Source organism: Vitis riparia, chromosome 16 (assembly GCF_004353265.1).
Source record: "Vitis riparia cultivar Riparia Gloire de Montpellier isolate 1030 chromosome 16, EGFV_Vit.rip_1.0, whole genome shotgun sequence".
Lineage (NCBI taxonomy): Eukaryota > Viridiplantae > Streptophyta > Magnoliopsida > Vitales > Vitaceae > Vitis > Vitis riparia.
Genome location: NC_048446.1, coordinates 8,482,193 through 8,498,979, shown reverse-complemented (window position 1 = coordinate 8,498,979; position 16,787 = coordinate 8,482,193). Strand labels below are relative to the sequence as shown.

General features: G+C 36.2%; 1 protein-coding gene across 1 annotated transcript in view; it reads right to left on the bottom strand.

Moving 5' to 3' along the window:
- The window catches only part of LOC117933954 (uncharacterized protein At3g06530), a 77,624-nt gene that overhangs the window by 8,981 nt on the left and 51,856 nt on the right, over positions 1-16,787 (bottom strand). The window contains exons 24-33 of the mRNA XM_034855540.1: positions 16,585-16,758; positions 16,391-16,459; positions 16,210-16,320; positions 8,967-9,056; positions 2,731-2,942; positions 2,147-2,357; positions 1,853-2,035; positions 1,521-1,616; positions 1,369-1,436; positions 722-1,070 (exon numbers count right to left, since the gene is read on the bottom strand). Of these exons, the coding sequence (XP_034711431.1) occupies positions 722-1,070; positions 1,369-1,436; positions 1,521-1,616; positions 1,853-2,035; positions 2,147-2,357; positions 2,731-2,942; positions 8,967-9,056; positions 16,210-16,320; positions 16,391-16,459; positions 16,585-16,758 (1,563 nt within the window). The remainder of the gene's footprint in view (positions 1-721; positions 1,071-1,368; positions 1,437-1,520; positions 1,617-1,852; positions 2,036-2,146; positions 2,358-2,730; positions 2,943-8,966; positions 9,057-16,209; positions 16,321-16,390; positions 16,460-16,584; positions 16,759-16,787) is intronic.

Sequence of the window (16,787 nt, the reverse complement as noted above, 5' to 3'; positions counted from 1 at the left end):
CTCTTCTTCTCTCCACTATTTTCCCTTTCAAACAGCCATTGACCTCCGCAATACAGATCTCAAAAGACTTTGACTTGACACCAAAACAGCACAACCCTCCCCTCACCACCATCTCCTACATTTTTCAAACAGCAGAGAGAAGCTAATGAAAGAAGTTGCAGAGTTCTATTATAGGAAACATAGCAAGAATGTCTTCTAAACATAACCTTTTGGCCCCGAACTTTCAAGAATATACATCAAATCCCATAAATTGATCGCATTTCAGGAGGATTTTAAACTTTTTTTTACAGAAATTCTAAGTTGCATAATATATGCAACTGAAGGATGTACCTATACAGGTTCTGAGTTCAGGCAATGAACCCAGTGATCAAACATTTATGATTCCCTGGATGTATCGATTACGTTAACAAAAATATTTCAGGTTTTCAATTAATTATGGTTCATGTTTATCATCTTATTGAGAGTGGAATATACGATACATCCAACTCAACAACATCAAATCTGTTAGTGGAGCTTGCTATGAAAATGACACTGACATAGCTCTTGGGCAACACATCTACGGGTTAATTAAGTAGCCCTTCACAACACAAATAAACAAAATGAATTCACATGAGGTAGTGGACAACTGAACTCTACAATTCAATTTGAGGGTTCTTAAGATTGGTCCAAACCATTAGAAGATTAACTACAAGAACTTAGTTAAAAATTAATTGATACGCACCTGGATGTTATCTGAATCTTCCCCAGATTCAAGCTTGAATGCAATCTCAGGATCTTGCAATTTGTGCAATATGAATTCCATTGCAGATAGCAATTCCATAAACAGTTCTTGGCACTGATTGACCATTTCTATTCGCTGAAGCAGCATAACCAAAGAAGGAAACCATATCATGCATGAATACTGTTCACATATTTGCACTGCAAGTATATACTCCCATTCTTGTGTGATAGAGTTAAAACAACTCAAGGTGGCTGAACCATCATCAAGGGAAGATGATATTTTCCTGGAAACCAATGAATGGAAAAGGAGAACAAGCAATGAACCCAAGCTACTTTGCTCCCCCAGAGTCCTGCAAGGGAAATACATCAACTTTAGCAAAAGATACAAACCAGTAACACAAATAAAATTTGAAAATAAGACTAATTTCATTCATCTCTCCTGAGTTTTCCACTAAATACAACTAGCCCCCACTGGTTTGAAATTTCATCAAATACCTCCCTTATACTTTTCATTTATTATTTTCACTCACCTCCCCTCTCACTCAAAATAAGGAAGGTATTTGATAAAATTTCAAACCAAAGGGAGTCAAGTATATTTAGCCAAAACCTCAAGGAAGGTAAATGAAATTAACCCTTTGAAAATAATACCTTAGCAGATGCACAATAATTGACAATCTTCTATGGGAAGCAACCTCAGGCAGTACATTTATGAAAATCTGACAGAACAAACTCAGTCTAATCAGAACACTGTTACATAAGCAACTGTAATAGTGAAGAAGAGGCACTTGTTCATAAATTACCTCAAGCAATTTGTTTGTGTTGCCTTTCTTAGATAGCCAGCATGGAACTACTGCAGATATAAGGTCCTCAAAAACACGTTGTGAATGGTTGTCAAACTACAAATGGACAGGCAAAAAACTAATTGGTCATTTGTTTTATAACAAAGCCATAAATTTCAGCCTAAATGTTTAAAACTCATCAGACACCAGGCTTGACTAAACTTTCACCTAAACCAATGTTAGATTCAATTCACTAAAAATATTGGCTTGATGGAGAACATTACATTTTTACACAAAGAACGAAAATTCAGTCCATCATACAATTAATGTAAGACCAATAAATCATAACAAACCTGGGTCACTGCTGACTCCCCAATAACAGTAAGAATATCTAGTATATGGTCCAAAATTTCTTCTGGTAGTACCCTTGCAATGGTAGATAATAATGAGAAAATATGGTTGCGGGTGATTCCATCTTTCGTTGAACGAGCACATTCAACCAATAGCATCAAGTCAAATTTATCATGTATGTCATCCTGCATTAAGACGTCTCACTCATAGTTAAGAAATAAATAAGAAAATAAATCTCTGTTTGTGTGTGCATCTCTACTTTGAATTTTCACCAACACAAAAAATGGAAGACATACCTTTACAGACATATCAGTTAAGATGGAGGCACTAATATCTTCCAGTATCAATAATAATGTCTGCTGAATGTAACACACTGTGCTTGATATAGTTTCAGAAGTGCCAGATGAAGCTTGAATCCACTTCTCATACAGGTGAACATCATCTTGGACCCACTCATCCATGAAGATCTTGCGAAGAAGCTTAAACAAAGGCCCTATAAGAAAAGTCCTATATGCAAAAGATAGGATACAATATGTCTGTAAGAGAATATAAAGATATAAAATTTGACATAGTGGAAGTTAGAAACGATGACATCGACTTTTACTTTTTGTCAGAACATGATATACATTAGAAACCCAAATTCTAACAGCTTAAAGCTTTTAGAAAAGTTGATAACACAACATGACATCAGACTTTTGGTTAACCAGACATCTTGGATTCAAGTCCTCCCCATATCTATTTATTTGCCTAATTATCAGGCCCAAATCCTAATAGCTTAAACTTCTAAGAAAATTGATAGTTCAACAACTTTAATGAACTAGCAATCCAGATAGTCCAAAATTGAAAAATAAAAATAAAATCAGACTAAACTCCTGAATACCTGTTCTCTATGTCTTTTTTGAGTAGCAAAATATCAAGGAGAGAGGTAAGAAAAGAGAGTGCATTTTCATCTTTGCAAATAACATCATTGTGTAGGTCAGATTTATGAAGCTTTATTGCTTTCCTTTTTTTCTTTCCACATACTGAACCGATCAGGAAACCCTCCTGTTCAAAAACAGAATCAAGCAACTGGACTAGAGTGGAACATGTAATCTGCAGCAACAAAAGAGTGCAAATGAGTCAACCATCCATTGCTTGAATTTATTCATAGGAGCAAACATGTTCTAAAGATGTCTTGATTCTAGCATAAATCACAAATTCCAAACAGATAAACCAATACAGAAGCTGACAAAATTCCCTCAGGAGTTCCTCAGGTTCCATGGAACATTGAACTTTTGACATGTTCTTCTCAAAACTATATAACAACATGAGCAGGACAAGTAACAAGCTAACTAGGAAAATTCAAATCACTTCTTTTTTTTTTTCTTGATTCATTCGTAACTGGTGTCATCTTACAGGCTTAACAGACCACAGAGAATTAACTAAACAGTCATACAGAACTTCGAGACAAAAACTCAGGTATCCACATGAATCTTTATTGAGATAACCACAAACCAATAACAGCAAAACCCAGACTTCCTAACACAACAAAATATGGTCAAGCAGACAAGCACCAAAATCACTACTCACAAAGTTCTGTCAATTCATGATATAGGATAATTCAGAAGCATTCTATTCGATATTCATGAAACAAAACTGTAGAAAAAAATGTGAATGGCATCTTGGCATGTCATCTAAATATAAAAGGAAAGATTAAATTCTATTAATAACTGAATCATTGTGAAGTTAATAGTCAGCCTGACATGCCAAAAAAGCAGAGGGGTTCTACTCAAGTAGTGGTACTTCAACTTCAATTTGATAATCATGCAGTCTGTGGATAACACCCCTATACAGTTGTTACTTTACCAAGCTTCCCACTTTAAAATACACATGGGCTGCTATTGGAAACCAAGAGGGTGGTGGAGTGTTGGGGCTGGGGTGTGGGCTGGGGTGTGGGCTGGGGGTGATAGGAACCTTAGATTTAGAAAGGGAACATTTAGTGGAAGTGGAGTTCATGGCACCCTTTCTCCATCTGTTGCAGTTGACGTTTATAACAAGCCACTCTAGGAATTAGTTAGTTTAGATGGCTTCTCAGAATGGTATTTTCTCAGTGAAAACCTTGTTTTTGCAATTGCTTTTCTTTTTCCCTTCAAAGAGATTTGGAGTCCCAAAGCTACTTCCAAGGTAGATCTTTTAAATAGGAGGTGGTGAGGGAAAAAATTATAAGCAAGCAACAAGATGAGCTTGGACAATGATTAACTAGTGATATCTCTGCAAGCTTATGAAGGAGTCAGCTAAACACATTCTTTTAATTATTGCAAGCCTTTTAAAGAGTTGGTGTTTTCCCTATTAAGCTGAGTTGGGTGTATCCCTGAGCAACTCAAAGGGATATTAACTTAGCTAGCATGACAACTTTATAGGCAACAAGGCCGTTTGGGCAATGGCTCCGATCAGGTGAATTTGGACCATATGAAAAGATAGAAAAAGAACTTTTGACACTTGGGACGATTAGAAGTGGTGGCAAAAATTTCTCACAACTTTGTTTTCATGATGCAGCCTCAAGATAGGAATAGATAATTTTTCTCTTCACAATTTTGTAGATAGTTTAGACATTGACTAGTCTAGCTATTGTAAAAACCGTTTTATTAGTTGGTCTTGGTGTGCCTTGTATACTTCCCATGCAGCAGGTTGCTTTTTGTTAGGTGCCTTTCAATTTATATATTTTTTCATCTTGTCTATCGATGAATAAAACACAAAAAAAAAAGGAGAAGAAGTTACTTAAGCTCAGTTAGTTCCCTAAAGAACACTTTTCAAAAGGTTTCCTTCCTTCAGCACTACAAGCATTTCTTTTCTTCCATCCTTTTAGAACTAGAGTTTTCATGTATGTGACTGAGAACACTTGGAAGAGTTATGGCTTGTATTACATAATGGAAGAGTTATGGCTTGTACTACATAAATAAATCAATTGGCAAGGTAAATGCATACTTGTACATGAGCTAGGTAAACTGTTAGCAACAAAAATCTCACCAATACTTTCAATTGTTTCAAAACTGATGCAACCACTCTTCATAATTGAGCTATTTTATAAGCAAGATGGAGAAAAATCTATTGCACATTTAAATAGAAGGACGTGAATATGTAGGAAATTCAAGTCAAATCTAGAATTACAAGTTTGAAAACAAGTATGACATCATAACACGAGATAAAGGCCCTATTTGGTAACTGTTTTGAAAAGAGCTTTCTGTTTTCCCAAAAAAAAAAAAAAAAAAAAAAAAAAGAAAAGGAAAACACGTTTGGCAAAACAGAAAACAATTTTCTATTCTTAAAAATAGAAAACAGGGTGTTATCAGAGAACATCTTTTAGCTATTTAAGTTATTTTCACTTTTTTTTTAGGGTTGTTCTAAAAAATAATCATATAAATATGAAGAATGATTAAAAATAAAACACTACATTTGAAAGTTAGTTTTAAAACATATTTAAAAACATAGAAATAGATTAAAAACATTTCAAGTTCCCAAACAAACTTTTGTTTTACAAAACATTATAGAACAATTTTTTAAACTTGTTCTCAAAAACTGTTTTTCAAAACTATTTTCAAAAACACTTCTCAAACAGAGCTAAAAATTCCATTTTACAGGGTCAACCCACCCATATTAATGTCCTAGAAAGGACTCCACTTCCATGTAGTGTCATGAAAACCCTCAACACAGAACACTTGGTCTCCATCAACTCTATTAGTAAAAGGGAAGTCCTCTCAACATGAGAGATGAGAAGAGGTAGGATTTGGTCTGTAGTGAACTCCGAGTCGCTTGAAATCTTAGTAGAGGTGGCTAGAATGAAATTGAAAGGGAAATTTTAGAAAGATGCAAAGATGTGTCCTTGTGGATTAGGTTTAGGGACCAAAGTTTGTGTCAATTGTTGGAAGGAGTGGAAGCTTGTTGTCGGCATGAGGATGGAAAGGTGAGAAGCAAAGATTGGGTTGAAGATGGGAGGGATTTCAGGCTCAAACTTTGTTCAGATGGGGTAAGGAGGTTCATTTTCTGCTTGGTTAGCTCTATAGAGGACAAGAGGTTCACCCTGAATTTCCCTAAAGGAAAGGGTATCCTTGGGGCGGTGTTTATCCTAACTAAGAAGCTTCATTGTCTACTTACGAGTAACAAGCTCTGAAAGAGGATCCATTACCTCACCTGAAATTGGCACATAACCACAGCTTGAGTAGAGTTTCCTCCTTAAAGGAAAGGAAGCTTCTTTCCGCAACTATCGTAAGGCCTATAGAGAGAGGTAGTAGCTCAAAGATCTAAGGAAAAGGTTCTTTTGCACACTTGTTTAAGAAAGAGCATGGTGTGGTGAGTTAAGCTATCTAACCAAATACGACGAGTAGTGGGGTCCTGAGCTAAGCCTTGGCTAAACCTTGGAAATCTTAATGCCATAATGCCTTTCAAATCCTCCTAGCCATTATCCTACTGCAATAATTCTTGCTAAGAAGAACGCCCATGTTGTGGCAATTCCACCCAGAAGGTAATGGGTTACTCCTACAGCACGTCCTTGTACAATGCTCAAGGCTCTAGGCTGGGTAGCAGGAGCAACTTTTAATTTATTATGAGCCCAAACGATGGATTCAATAGATTCAAATTGGAAATAAGGAGGTTCATCTCAAGGAGGAGCATTTGAGACACTGTGTAGTTGGGAAATGGGCAGATTATTCAAACCCCACTCTACATTTGCTTACATTGAGGAAATGGATGGGTCATAGTTGGACTCTGAAAGGGAGAGCAAGAACTTCCTTGCTGGGGAGTGTTCTCTTATTTGATTTTAAGGATAGTTTTGAAGTCGAGATGGTGCTTTTAAGAGGTTTAAGAAAGTATAAGGATAAGGTGTCACATTTGGCTAGGTGGATCCTAGAGGTAGAGTGTTTTTAGAAAGGAACGCGAACCAAGGAAGTATGGCTAAGAGTGGTGAGCCTTCATTTGTATTTGTGGTGTTAGGAGGTTCAAAAAACCTAGGGATAGTTGTGGTGGCCTTTTTGCAGCAAATGAAGACACTACTCATCAAAAGAGTTTTGATGAGATCAAACAAGAGAAGGTCGCTTGATTCGTTGCAGGTGGTGGAGAGCATGTCTTGTTATGCCATTTAGTTGTGGTGGGAATTCCTACTGTTGTTTTCTCAAGTGGTTCTTAGCAGTGGGTGCTTTGGTCCGGAGGAGTGTCATGCATTGATAAGAACCTGAAGGTTCCATAAGTGCAAATAGGGACAGATGCTTTGTTGTTATGTGGTGGGTGGAGAAAGGGAAAAGCTCTAGAAGTGGTTGATGAGGTTGAAAAGGCTATGGTAGGTAGTGGGCTAGAGAAAGTTGTAAAGGGTGATGATGATGGGAGGCAAGTTGTCTACAGTGAGAGTTGTTTGGGAGTGGCCAGTTTTAAGGGAGACCTAAGTGGGGTAGTTGAAGGGCAAGAAGAAGTGTGCTTTGAGGGCTTGAAAGAGGCCCAAATCTTAAAAGGTTTCTCATGTGAAGTAACTCAACCATCAAGTAGCCCATTGGAAAGGTCATCATTTTTAATTTCTCAAGAAGCTTGTGGAGTAGGTCAAGTATGTTATAAGAAGGCCCAGAGCCTTCTTGTTCTTTGTGAGGCCCAAGGTGAAGGTGAGGGTCATGTTGAGTAGGGCCATGATGTTGGTTCTAAGACCAGCCTAGTGGAGGAGTTGGCTCTATTTGAGGCTTCTTGCGTCTCTAGAGGGCACATTATCCAACAGCCTAAGCTCTCTTCATTGATGGTTCATCTCTCAAGCACCAATGTGGCCCTCATGGCGGAAGCAGCCAGACACCCTGGTACTATTTCTCTCTCTCTCTATTCCTTCTTTGGAGATGTGGGCAGCTTCTCCTCCTCTCTCTAGGATTGGTCTTGGTCTTGATTTAGAGCGAGGTGAGGTGGGTTTAGCCGTTGCCTCTTTGGGAGATGGTAATGGCCCTCTAAGGATGGTTTTGATGGATGGCACCTCACCTAAATGGAGTTTGAAATGGCTACGGTGAGGTTGATTGGAGCCAAAGTGGGTGAGATGGCAAGGGAAGAGCGGGCATGTCTTGGTTTGGTTTTGAGAAAGGAGGTTCCTCTAGAGGATTGATCATTAAGGAACCTCGCAGCTTTCAGTAACTGGTTGGCCATGCCAATAGCAGGTTTCAAGGGTGAGATCTTGCCTCTCCTTAGAACAATGAAAGCTAGGAAAGAGATGAGGGACCGACAGGGAGGGAAGAGCAGGAAGAATCCTTCATCTTCAAAATTTGAAAGGGAACTGAAGAAGCTTGCAAGAAGGTTGTCTGGGGCCACTCTATTTCATTTTAGGTCTTTAGGGCATTAGTCTTGTTTTGGGTGATGGGTCGTTGTTGCACTTTTTCTTTCGCTTGTCGTTAGGTGCTAGTTGTATACTTCATTTGTACTTTGGTGCACCTTTTTCAAGTACTTTTAATATAATTATTCTTTTTACATATAAAAGAAAATAATAATAACCAAGAATGAAAATATCGATTATAATGGATATATCAGGATAAATCGATGCAAATTTTGACAAAAAATATTGATAAAATAAAAATTGATGAAAACTATAAAAAGAAGACATGTTAAGAAAATTATCATGCTAATTTTTATATTTTTGGTAATCAATTAAATGAAATTTAAAAATAAAATAATTAGAATTAATTTATTTATTAAAATATTCTTCCAATACTTTGTTTTTCTGATTGATTTCTATATATATATATATACACTTTTTTGTCCATTTACATTATTAAGGTCAAATTTGCCCCAATGGTTATCAAAGGTTCACTTTGAACCTTTTGTCTTGGGTTTGATTCACCTCCCCATAAGCCAATTTCAATTTTAAAGCTTTGACCAAGCAAAGAGGGGCATTAGCTAAACAAAAAAAGGAGCGGTGCATGTTGACCAAGCCTGCATGAGGGTTCACTAACCAAAAAAGTGGGGAAATTGCCGAAAAATCAGCTAAAAACCGATTTATACTGAAATATCAGCAAAAATCAGTCGATTGATGTTTCACTACCATTTGTCGCTTTGGTGACAACCAAAACCTGATATTTTGTGATTTTTTCATCCTTAATAATAACATAAAGAGATAGACGAACTAACCTTGATGCGCAACAATGCCTCCCTAGTGGCATTTTGTATATTGCAATTAGCATTCCGGAACAGAAATACAAGATCTCGAAACAACAGCTCCTGCATACAGTAAGAAATTGAATGAAATTCCAATCTATAAAACAAGAATCCACATGTAGCTTCATTTGCCTTAAAAAAAAATGAAATATCTGAAAAGAAATCACAACTATGTTACAATCAGTTATTCGCTGGCGAATGATTGATTCATGAATGAGTCATTGCCAAAAAGTAGTAATTCTAGCTCATGACAGAAAGAAAACAAAGAATAAAAGCAAAAGAAAAAAACATAAATATAAATAGTTCGCTAGTTAATGAATTGGATTTTTTACCTGGTTCATTTACACTTAAAAGATAAAAATAATGTTTAAACATGCCCTTGATGATGTCAGCGAGTTTGGTACATCAGACAAATTGTTTAACTAATGAAAGGGAGGTTTCTATTAGAAGATGGTACCTCAGAAGAGGTTATCATCCCATTTCAAATATGAGGAGAGGTCCCATAGTTTTACTAAATCTCATAGGAGGTTAGTTCAATTTTTCCTAAAAAAAGGATTGAATACAAGATCTTACATTTTTAACATTTTAGTAAGTGATTCATTCTTTAGTAAAAGGTGTCCTTTCTGGGGGAGAGAAAGAGTGGTATCTTTCCCTTTGAAGAATAATTGGAACCCTACAGTTCTGACCAAAGTAGGCTTCTTCGTATGGGAAGCTTCTTGAGGAAAGGTTTTGACATTGGACCAATTGCAAAGAAGAGGAAGGTCTCTGGTGAACCAATGTTTTCTTTGCACCAATGTTCTCTTAGCATGGAAGAGGAATCCTTCATTGTGCCTAAGCCTGAGGCATATGGGATTTGATTTTCTCCTTGCTTAGGTTTGCATGGGTGATGCCATGTTCAGTAAAAGTGCCATCTAAGTAACATGGTTCTTTTATGGGTAAAAAAACAGAAGAAGCTTTATAGGGTTCTCCCATCATGCGTATTTTGGACAATTTGGAAGAAGACATTGAAAACAAATAAATGCAGGATCATCCGCTAAAATTCTCATTTCTTTGTATCTCTTATTGTGGATGAGGATGTACATAAATAGGGGCTCCCCCCAACCATGTTCAAGGATGCAAATATCATGATTTTGCACTCAAATTTTAACAAAAAAATCATGTATTGGGCCCCACCTACACAATATTTAAGGAAGAAATTTGATTCAATCCTTAATTTTCATTTTTTGGCGATTTTTTCCAATTTATCACTGATTTTTCACAATTTTCCCAATTTATCATCATATTCCTGCCATTTTCCGATTTATCGTTGTATTCCACTCAACTCCCCTCCACCCTACTACCAGACGAGCCAAATTCAAAATTTTGAATGGCTGATGGGATCCGAACTCAAGATTGCCGGTTTGAAGTGATAGAAACTTACCATCAAGGCAAAGATACAACTGTTAATATATGCACAAGTTCCATTTAACTTATTATTGAAAATAAAAAAACTGTCATAAATAATTAAATAAAATATACAAATAAATTTTTAAATAAAAAAAAATCACATACATGTAATCATATTTTTATATTCTTGAAGATATTTAAATTAGATACATCACTATTTTAGTATTAAATATATTTTCAAAATTTTATATATTATTATCAAACATAAATTTTATTTTATATATATATAAAATATAAATTTCACTCACCTCATCTAAGGTTTATTTGAAATTTGATCAAATACCTCAATTATTTTGAGTCAAAGGGGAGAAGAGTGAAAATAACAAATGAGAAGGATAGTGAAGGTGTTTGACAAATTTTCAAACCAATGGTGATCATATGCATTCAGCCAAAACCTCAAGAGAAGTGAGAGAAATTAACCCTATATATAAAAGTATGTAGATTGTTCGTTCAATAAAAGATTTTAATATATTTATTATTACTTATTTTATCATTTATTAGAGTTTTGATCAATTTCCATTCCACCAATATTTTTTAATCAAATATTTTTCGGCATTTCCTGATATGCCCATAAAAACCTAATCACTAATATTTCCATAAAAACCGATATTTATCTTTAACCATAAGTTTATTTTGTTTGTCTATAATTAAAAAAAATTAAAAAAAAAAACCCTATACTGCACAAGCAAACTGAACTCCTAAAAAAATATATTGACACTGCACATATTTTTTTTTTTGATAGGAAACAACAAAGGAATATATTGATAAAAGGAAGTACAAGAGAAGGATGAGGAATCCTCCCACCAGAGAAAAACAAAACTACAAGTAATCAAATATAAGAAAAAACAAAGAAAAAACAAGCAAACACTCTAGTTAGACACTGCACATATAAATGTAGGTAATGAACCAAGTGGTTGTTATACTAAACAGTTGACATAGAGGGATGCAAGTAGTGGCTTCTTGGTTAAGTCCCTTGGCAATTCTCTCAGTTCATGTGCACCTTTCCTCGTTTCTTTCTATGGAGGTACTTGCTATAAAGGTATGGACATCAAATGCTCCATCTAAAGCCAGTTTTTGGTTTTGTTTTATTTTATTTATTTTTTATTTTGTTAGCAGGGAATTTGGGAGAAAATCCTTACAACCAATTGGCTTAAGAGGCATGGATGTCCCTTGTTTATTGGCACTACCTGTGCAAGCAGAGGGAAGAGTCGACCAACCATATCTCCTTGCAGCTTTCTGTTTGGGCTTCTCTTGGTTTATTGTTTCATGGGTGCTCCCTTAAAAGGTTAAGGTGTAGCTGGATTTGCAATTCTGTGATAAAGAGAAAGAGGGAGAAGACATGGAGACTAGCCACCCTTTGCTTGTTTGAATTCTTGTTGAAAGAGTGGAATGGGAGGATTTTTTAGGGTTCAAAGAACTTCTTATAGACAGAAAAAAGATGGCATCATTTTTTTTTTCTTCTGCTTGTCTTGGGAAGTGTTGGGGGCTAACAATGTCTCTGTGCACTCCATTGACAGCTTAGATAGAGCCTAGGGCAACTTTAGCTTTAACTTTGTTTTGTAGTTCCTTGCCCTCGGTGCACTTTGATATTATCAATGCACTTAAGTTGTGCCCAGTTAAGTTGTATCCCTTCCTTTTATAGGCACCTATTATTATATCTATAATTTGTGTACCTGTATACATTTTTTTCATGAGTAAGAAAATATTATTAACAATGGGGAAAGAAGCCATACACCACAGTACACAATATTTATACAATGGGTACCACAAGGCAAAAACAAAACAAAGGGAGAATACAAAAGAACACAACTCCCACTCTAATCTAGTGCCCACTCAATCAACAAATTCAAATAAACGCATTGAGTCTTCCCCTATGTAAAAACAAACCCAAGATACAAGACAACCAAAGAAAGTGCATTTTAGCTCTTGAATCGTCTGCTCCGAACTTTCAAACACCCTTTCTTTTCTTTGAAACAGTCCAAAAAGTGCATAGGAGAGTGGCTCTCCAAAACTTCTTATATTTTCTCCCCACAAAGGAGTCATGCCAACTTCAAAGTGTTTCCTTGACTATAGAAGAAACGACCCGTACAATGCCGAAGTAAGGGAATAGAAGATGTCAAAGAACCTAACACAATGAATGAAGATGTGATCTATCGATTCCTCTCTGCTTTCACAAAAGATACATTTGTTCACCAACAACCACTCTCTTCTGAAGCTAATCCCTAATCAACACTTTGCCCCAAACAAAAACACTCGCTTTTGGTGTGACCCATGAATTCCAAATCATGGTCACTAGGAAAGGAATTACATACCCCAACTCCATGATGGAATATAATGACTTGATGGAAGAGGCCTCATTCCTAGAATTCATCCATATCACTCTATCCTTCTCTTCCCTCTTCATTGCCCTCCCCTTTAGCCTCAAGAAACTAGCCTTTATATGATCAAGCTCCCAATCATTCATGTCTACCAAAACATAGATTCCAATTGCCCGCCCCCTCCCCCCTCCACCTAAATCATCCCAAACATCTACCACTCATGCCTCTTTTGACAAAGTTAAGGCAAACAAGGAAGGCGCAAACAAGGAAGGCACAACCATACAAAAGGGTTCATCCATGCACCACTTATCCTTCCAAAACTTCAACTCGTCCAATCTCCCATCTCAAAAGATATTCTACAATCAACCAAGTCCCATCGTTTCCTAATACTTTTTCAAACCCTCATGGATAGTTTTAAAAGGCACAAGGCACACCTAAGGCACAAAAGTCTCCTATAGCTTAGGCGCAAAACAAGGCTGCGCAAATTGTGAAGTGAAATGTGACCTAAGATGCATATAATTTTTATAAAATATGATTCAAAATCTAATCCAATCTATTAAAAAAAATTAAAACTCCAAATATTTATAAGAACCTTCAAATAAAAAAGAAATGAAATTATATAAATTTCAATATACAACTAGAAATTTCAAAAGTAGAAGTGACTAAAAAGGAAGAGTAAAATTGACAAGGCACACCTCTTCAACAAGGCACATGTCTTGGCAAGCAAGGCACTATAACTAAGGAGTAGTTGCGCCTTAAGCCTAGACGTGCTTTAAGCGCACCTTTTAAAATTGTTGCCCACACCCACGCTCCTCCCTCACTTGGCAATAAAACTACCCCCTCCTCTCCATACTTTCCTTGAATGATCCTTTTCCAAAAGGTTTCTTCTTCAAAAGCATATCTCCAACACCATCTCCCCATGAGCGCCCTAGTAAGCAAAGAAAGACTTTTGATTCCTAACCCCCCACCCCCCCTCTTTTTTTCTTTTCCCCTTGCAAACGATCAATCATTTCACTATATGCATCTTTTTTTGTAAAGCTCATCCTTCTAAAGGAAATCCCTTTGAATCTTCTCCAACCTCAATCTAACCTTCCTAGGCATGCTAAACAAAGACATCAAATGAATAGGCAAACTAGAAAGGGTACTCTAAATTAGAGTCAACCTTCCCCCTTTTGAAATATATTCTCTTTTCCACAACGAAAGTCTTCTTCGTAATCTTTCTTCCACACTATCCCACATTGTTTCTGCTCTGAATGAAACCCTAAATAAGTACATGTGTATACATATACATATGTTTGTGTTATATGCACTTACATATGTTTGTGTAAATATATATCATCAATAGACTGCTAAGGGAACCAATGCATATTTTATTAACTCAAAATGTCAACATTTATAGCACATGTAGGAAGGATCACCTAAGGTGCCTCATCTTCCAGCATGTCTACTTGTGACCAAGTTCATAACCTCGTGTTTTATATTTAAACTGTCAAAATCATAACCTCAAGTCTAAAGGCCCTATTTGACTCATACATGACTTTTAGGCGTAACCCTTCTACCCTTTGGGAAAGAGGAACTGATACAACTTACTGAAATCATTTTTGTCTTCCTGCTCTACCTAGCTAGTAGCTTCATAAAGTTTACTCATATGTTTTCCACCTTTTCATTTTTCCCATATGCATCTAGCTGTACAAATGAATATCCTCATTTTATGTCTAATATTTAAAGAGTAAATACATGAATATTTTCATTATTCATAGCACTTTTCTTTCCCACTAAATATCCTCAAACCTTAGTAGAGGAGGTTGCACTTGGTCTCCTTTCCAAGTCCAACTTTTACTCTTTTTACAAAAGCCAAAAAGAGTACCCTAAAGCAATAAGTTCTAAAAAAAATGTTCGTATACCCACATGCTAACATCAATAAGATACAAGAGGAATGTGGATAATAGAACATCAACAATATGTCAACAAATATTTAGATACATCAATAAAATTAATTTGGAACTCAAAAGCTCCTCCTAAGGTTAAGGCTTTTATGTCTATTAAGAAGGTTAATACCAATGATTTGCTTTGATTGAGGAGGCCCTACAAAGCTCTTAATATAGACCAATGTGTACTTTGTTTGAAGAATAGTGAATTAGTTGACCCTCTTTTCTCCATTGTCCCACTACACTACATCTTTGGCATAGATTGTTCAGCACAACAATCTTGAGTGGATTCCTCCAAAAGGCATAGCAGAAATGTTGGGGTCTCCGTTAAAGGCTTTGACAACCAAGCTAGAGGGAAAATTCTTTGGTGGGCAATTGTTTTATCCTTGGTATGTTTTGTTTGGTTGGAGAGGAATGCAGATATTTCAGGAAGATGGAAATCTATGAATGTCATAAGGGATCAAATTTACCTTTTTCTCTTCTTCATGGACCTAGCCTTTTGCAGATATTCCTTTACATATCTTAATGTTATATTAGAAGAGTGTTTGCTGACAAATAGGTCAAAGAGAACATAACAAGGGATTGGTTAACCCCCCAAGTGGGTTCAGTTAAGGTAAACTTTGACAATTGTTCCTTTGGTAATCTTAGACAATTAGGTATACGAGGAGCAATTACAACTCATTTAGGTGCAATGTTGGGAGCTTACTCTAAGCATGCAGAAGCAGGGTTGGATATTGGGGCAGAGATATTAGCATTATTGGAGGGTTTGCAGCAAGTGAAAGCTTTAAGCCTATCCAATCTACTAGTGGAGGGAGATTCTGCCACCATAATATCCTAGGTGTCAAATAGAGAGAGAGATTCATGAAGCTTGACAATTGGATGCGGAAAAATTATAGACATTGCTAAGGATTTGGATAGCCTTTTCTCTTGGATTCCTTGTTCACCTAATCAAGCAGCTAACCGGTTAGCAAAACAGGGAGCAATGCTCTTGGCCTTGTTCATTGGAGATTTTCTTCCCTCAGTGTATAATGTCTTTCTATCCAGTGTATAGCGATTTTACCCCTTGAGAGGAGGGGTTATTTTTGTTGTGGTGTTGGATACTTGGTTACTTTTTATCAAACTTTTGTACACCTTTGAAGGATTGTCCATCCTTCTTGTATTCATCATTTATTGAATGAAGATGTTTTTTTTATATTTCAACATTTCAAGTCATCAGATGAGATAGATAATAATACTCCTAGATATTGGACATGTGAATTGATGAGTCAAAATGTTAACAGATATTTAAAAAACTATCCAACGTGTATCAGTCTAAACTTTTTTAAGTCTAGCCATGTCTATCAACATGTTGTCACACTACATATCATGATTTTATCTGGTTGGTGTAGAATATTAAGACATTGTTTTCTATCATGCTAAAACATTTTCCATGATCTTTCAACCAAGTCAATGAATTAAGGGTAAGCTTTTGGTAAGTACAAAACGACCAATCGGAGGATTGAATCGATTATAGAAACAACTAACCTGTTTCTCAATCTTCAGACCACTATACAGAGGAGAATTGAGCTTCCTCAAAACAGTGATACAAGGCTGTACAAGAGCAGGGTCTTCCAGAGACATATCATCCAGCGGCAACTGAAACCAAAACAGAGATTTAAATACTTGGAAATCATATGTGAAACAAACAATACAAGTTGCTACATACTTGCAAAGCCTTCAATAAATGATCCTCAAAACCATATCCACCAACTGATGAAGCATGAACAGCACAGCCCTACAGCACATAGATGACCAAACTCTTATTAAATATCATGAGTATTTAGAAAGAAATTGTATTTTTCAAGTGCAAAAACATAAAATGAAATGAAAGATGAGAAGTAAAAGGACTCTTCTATTTACCTCCAGTAGAAGGCATAGGATTTCTACTTCAATCTTTGATAGCTTTTGATATGGTTCATTCAGCCCAAAATGATATTGACTACGTCTTCTTAAAAGTTCTGACAGAAATAACTCCACATCTTTAATATGCATAACTTCACCACCAACTCCTTTAAGCAAAGATAAAATCCTCAGCTGCCAAACACATTAACGTCAGTAATTGT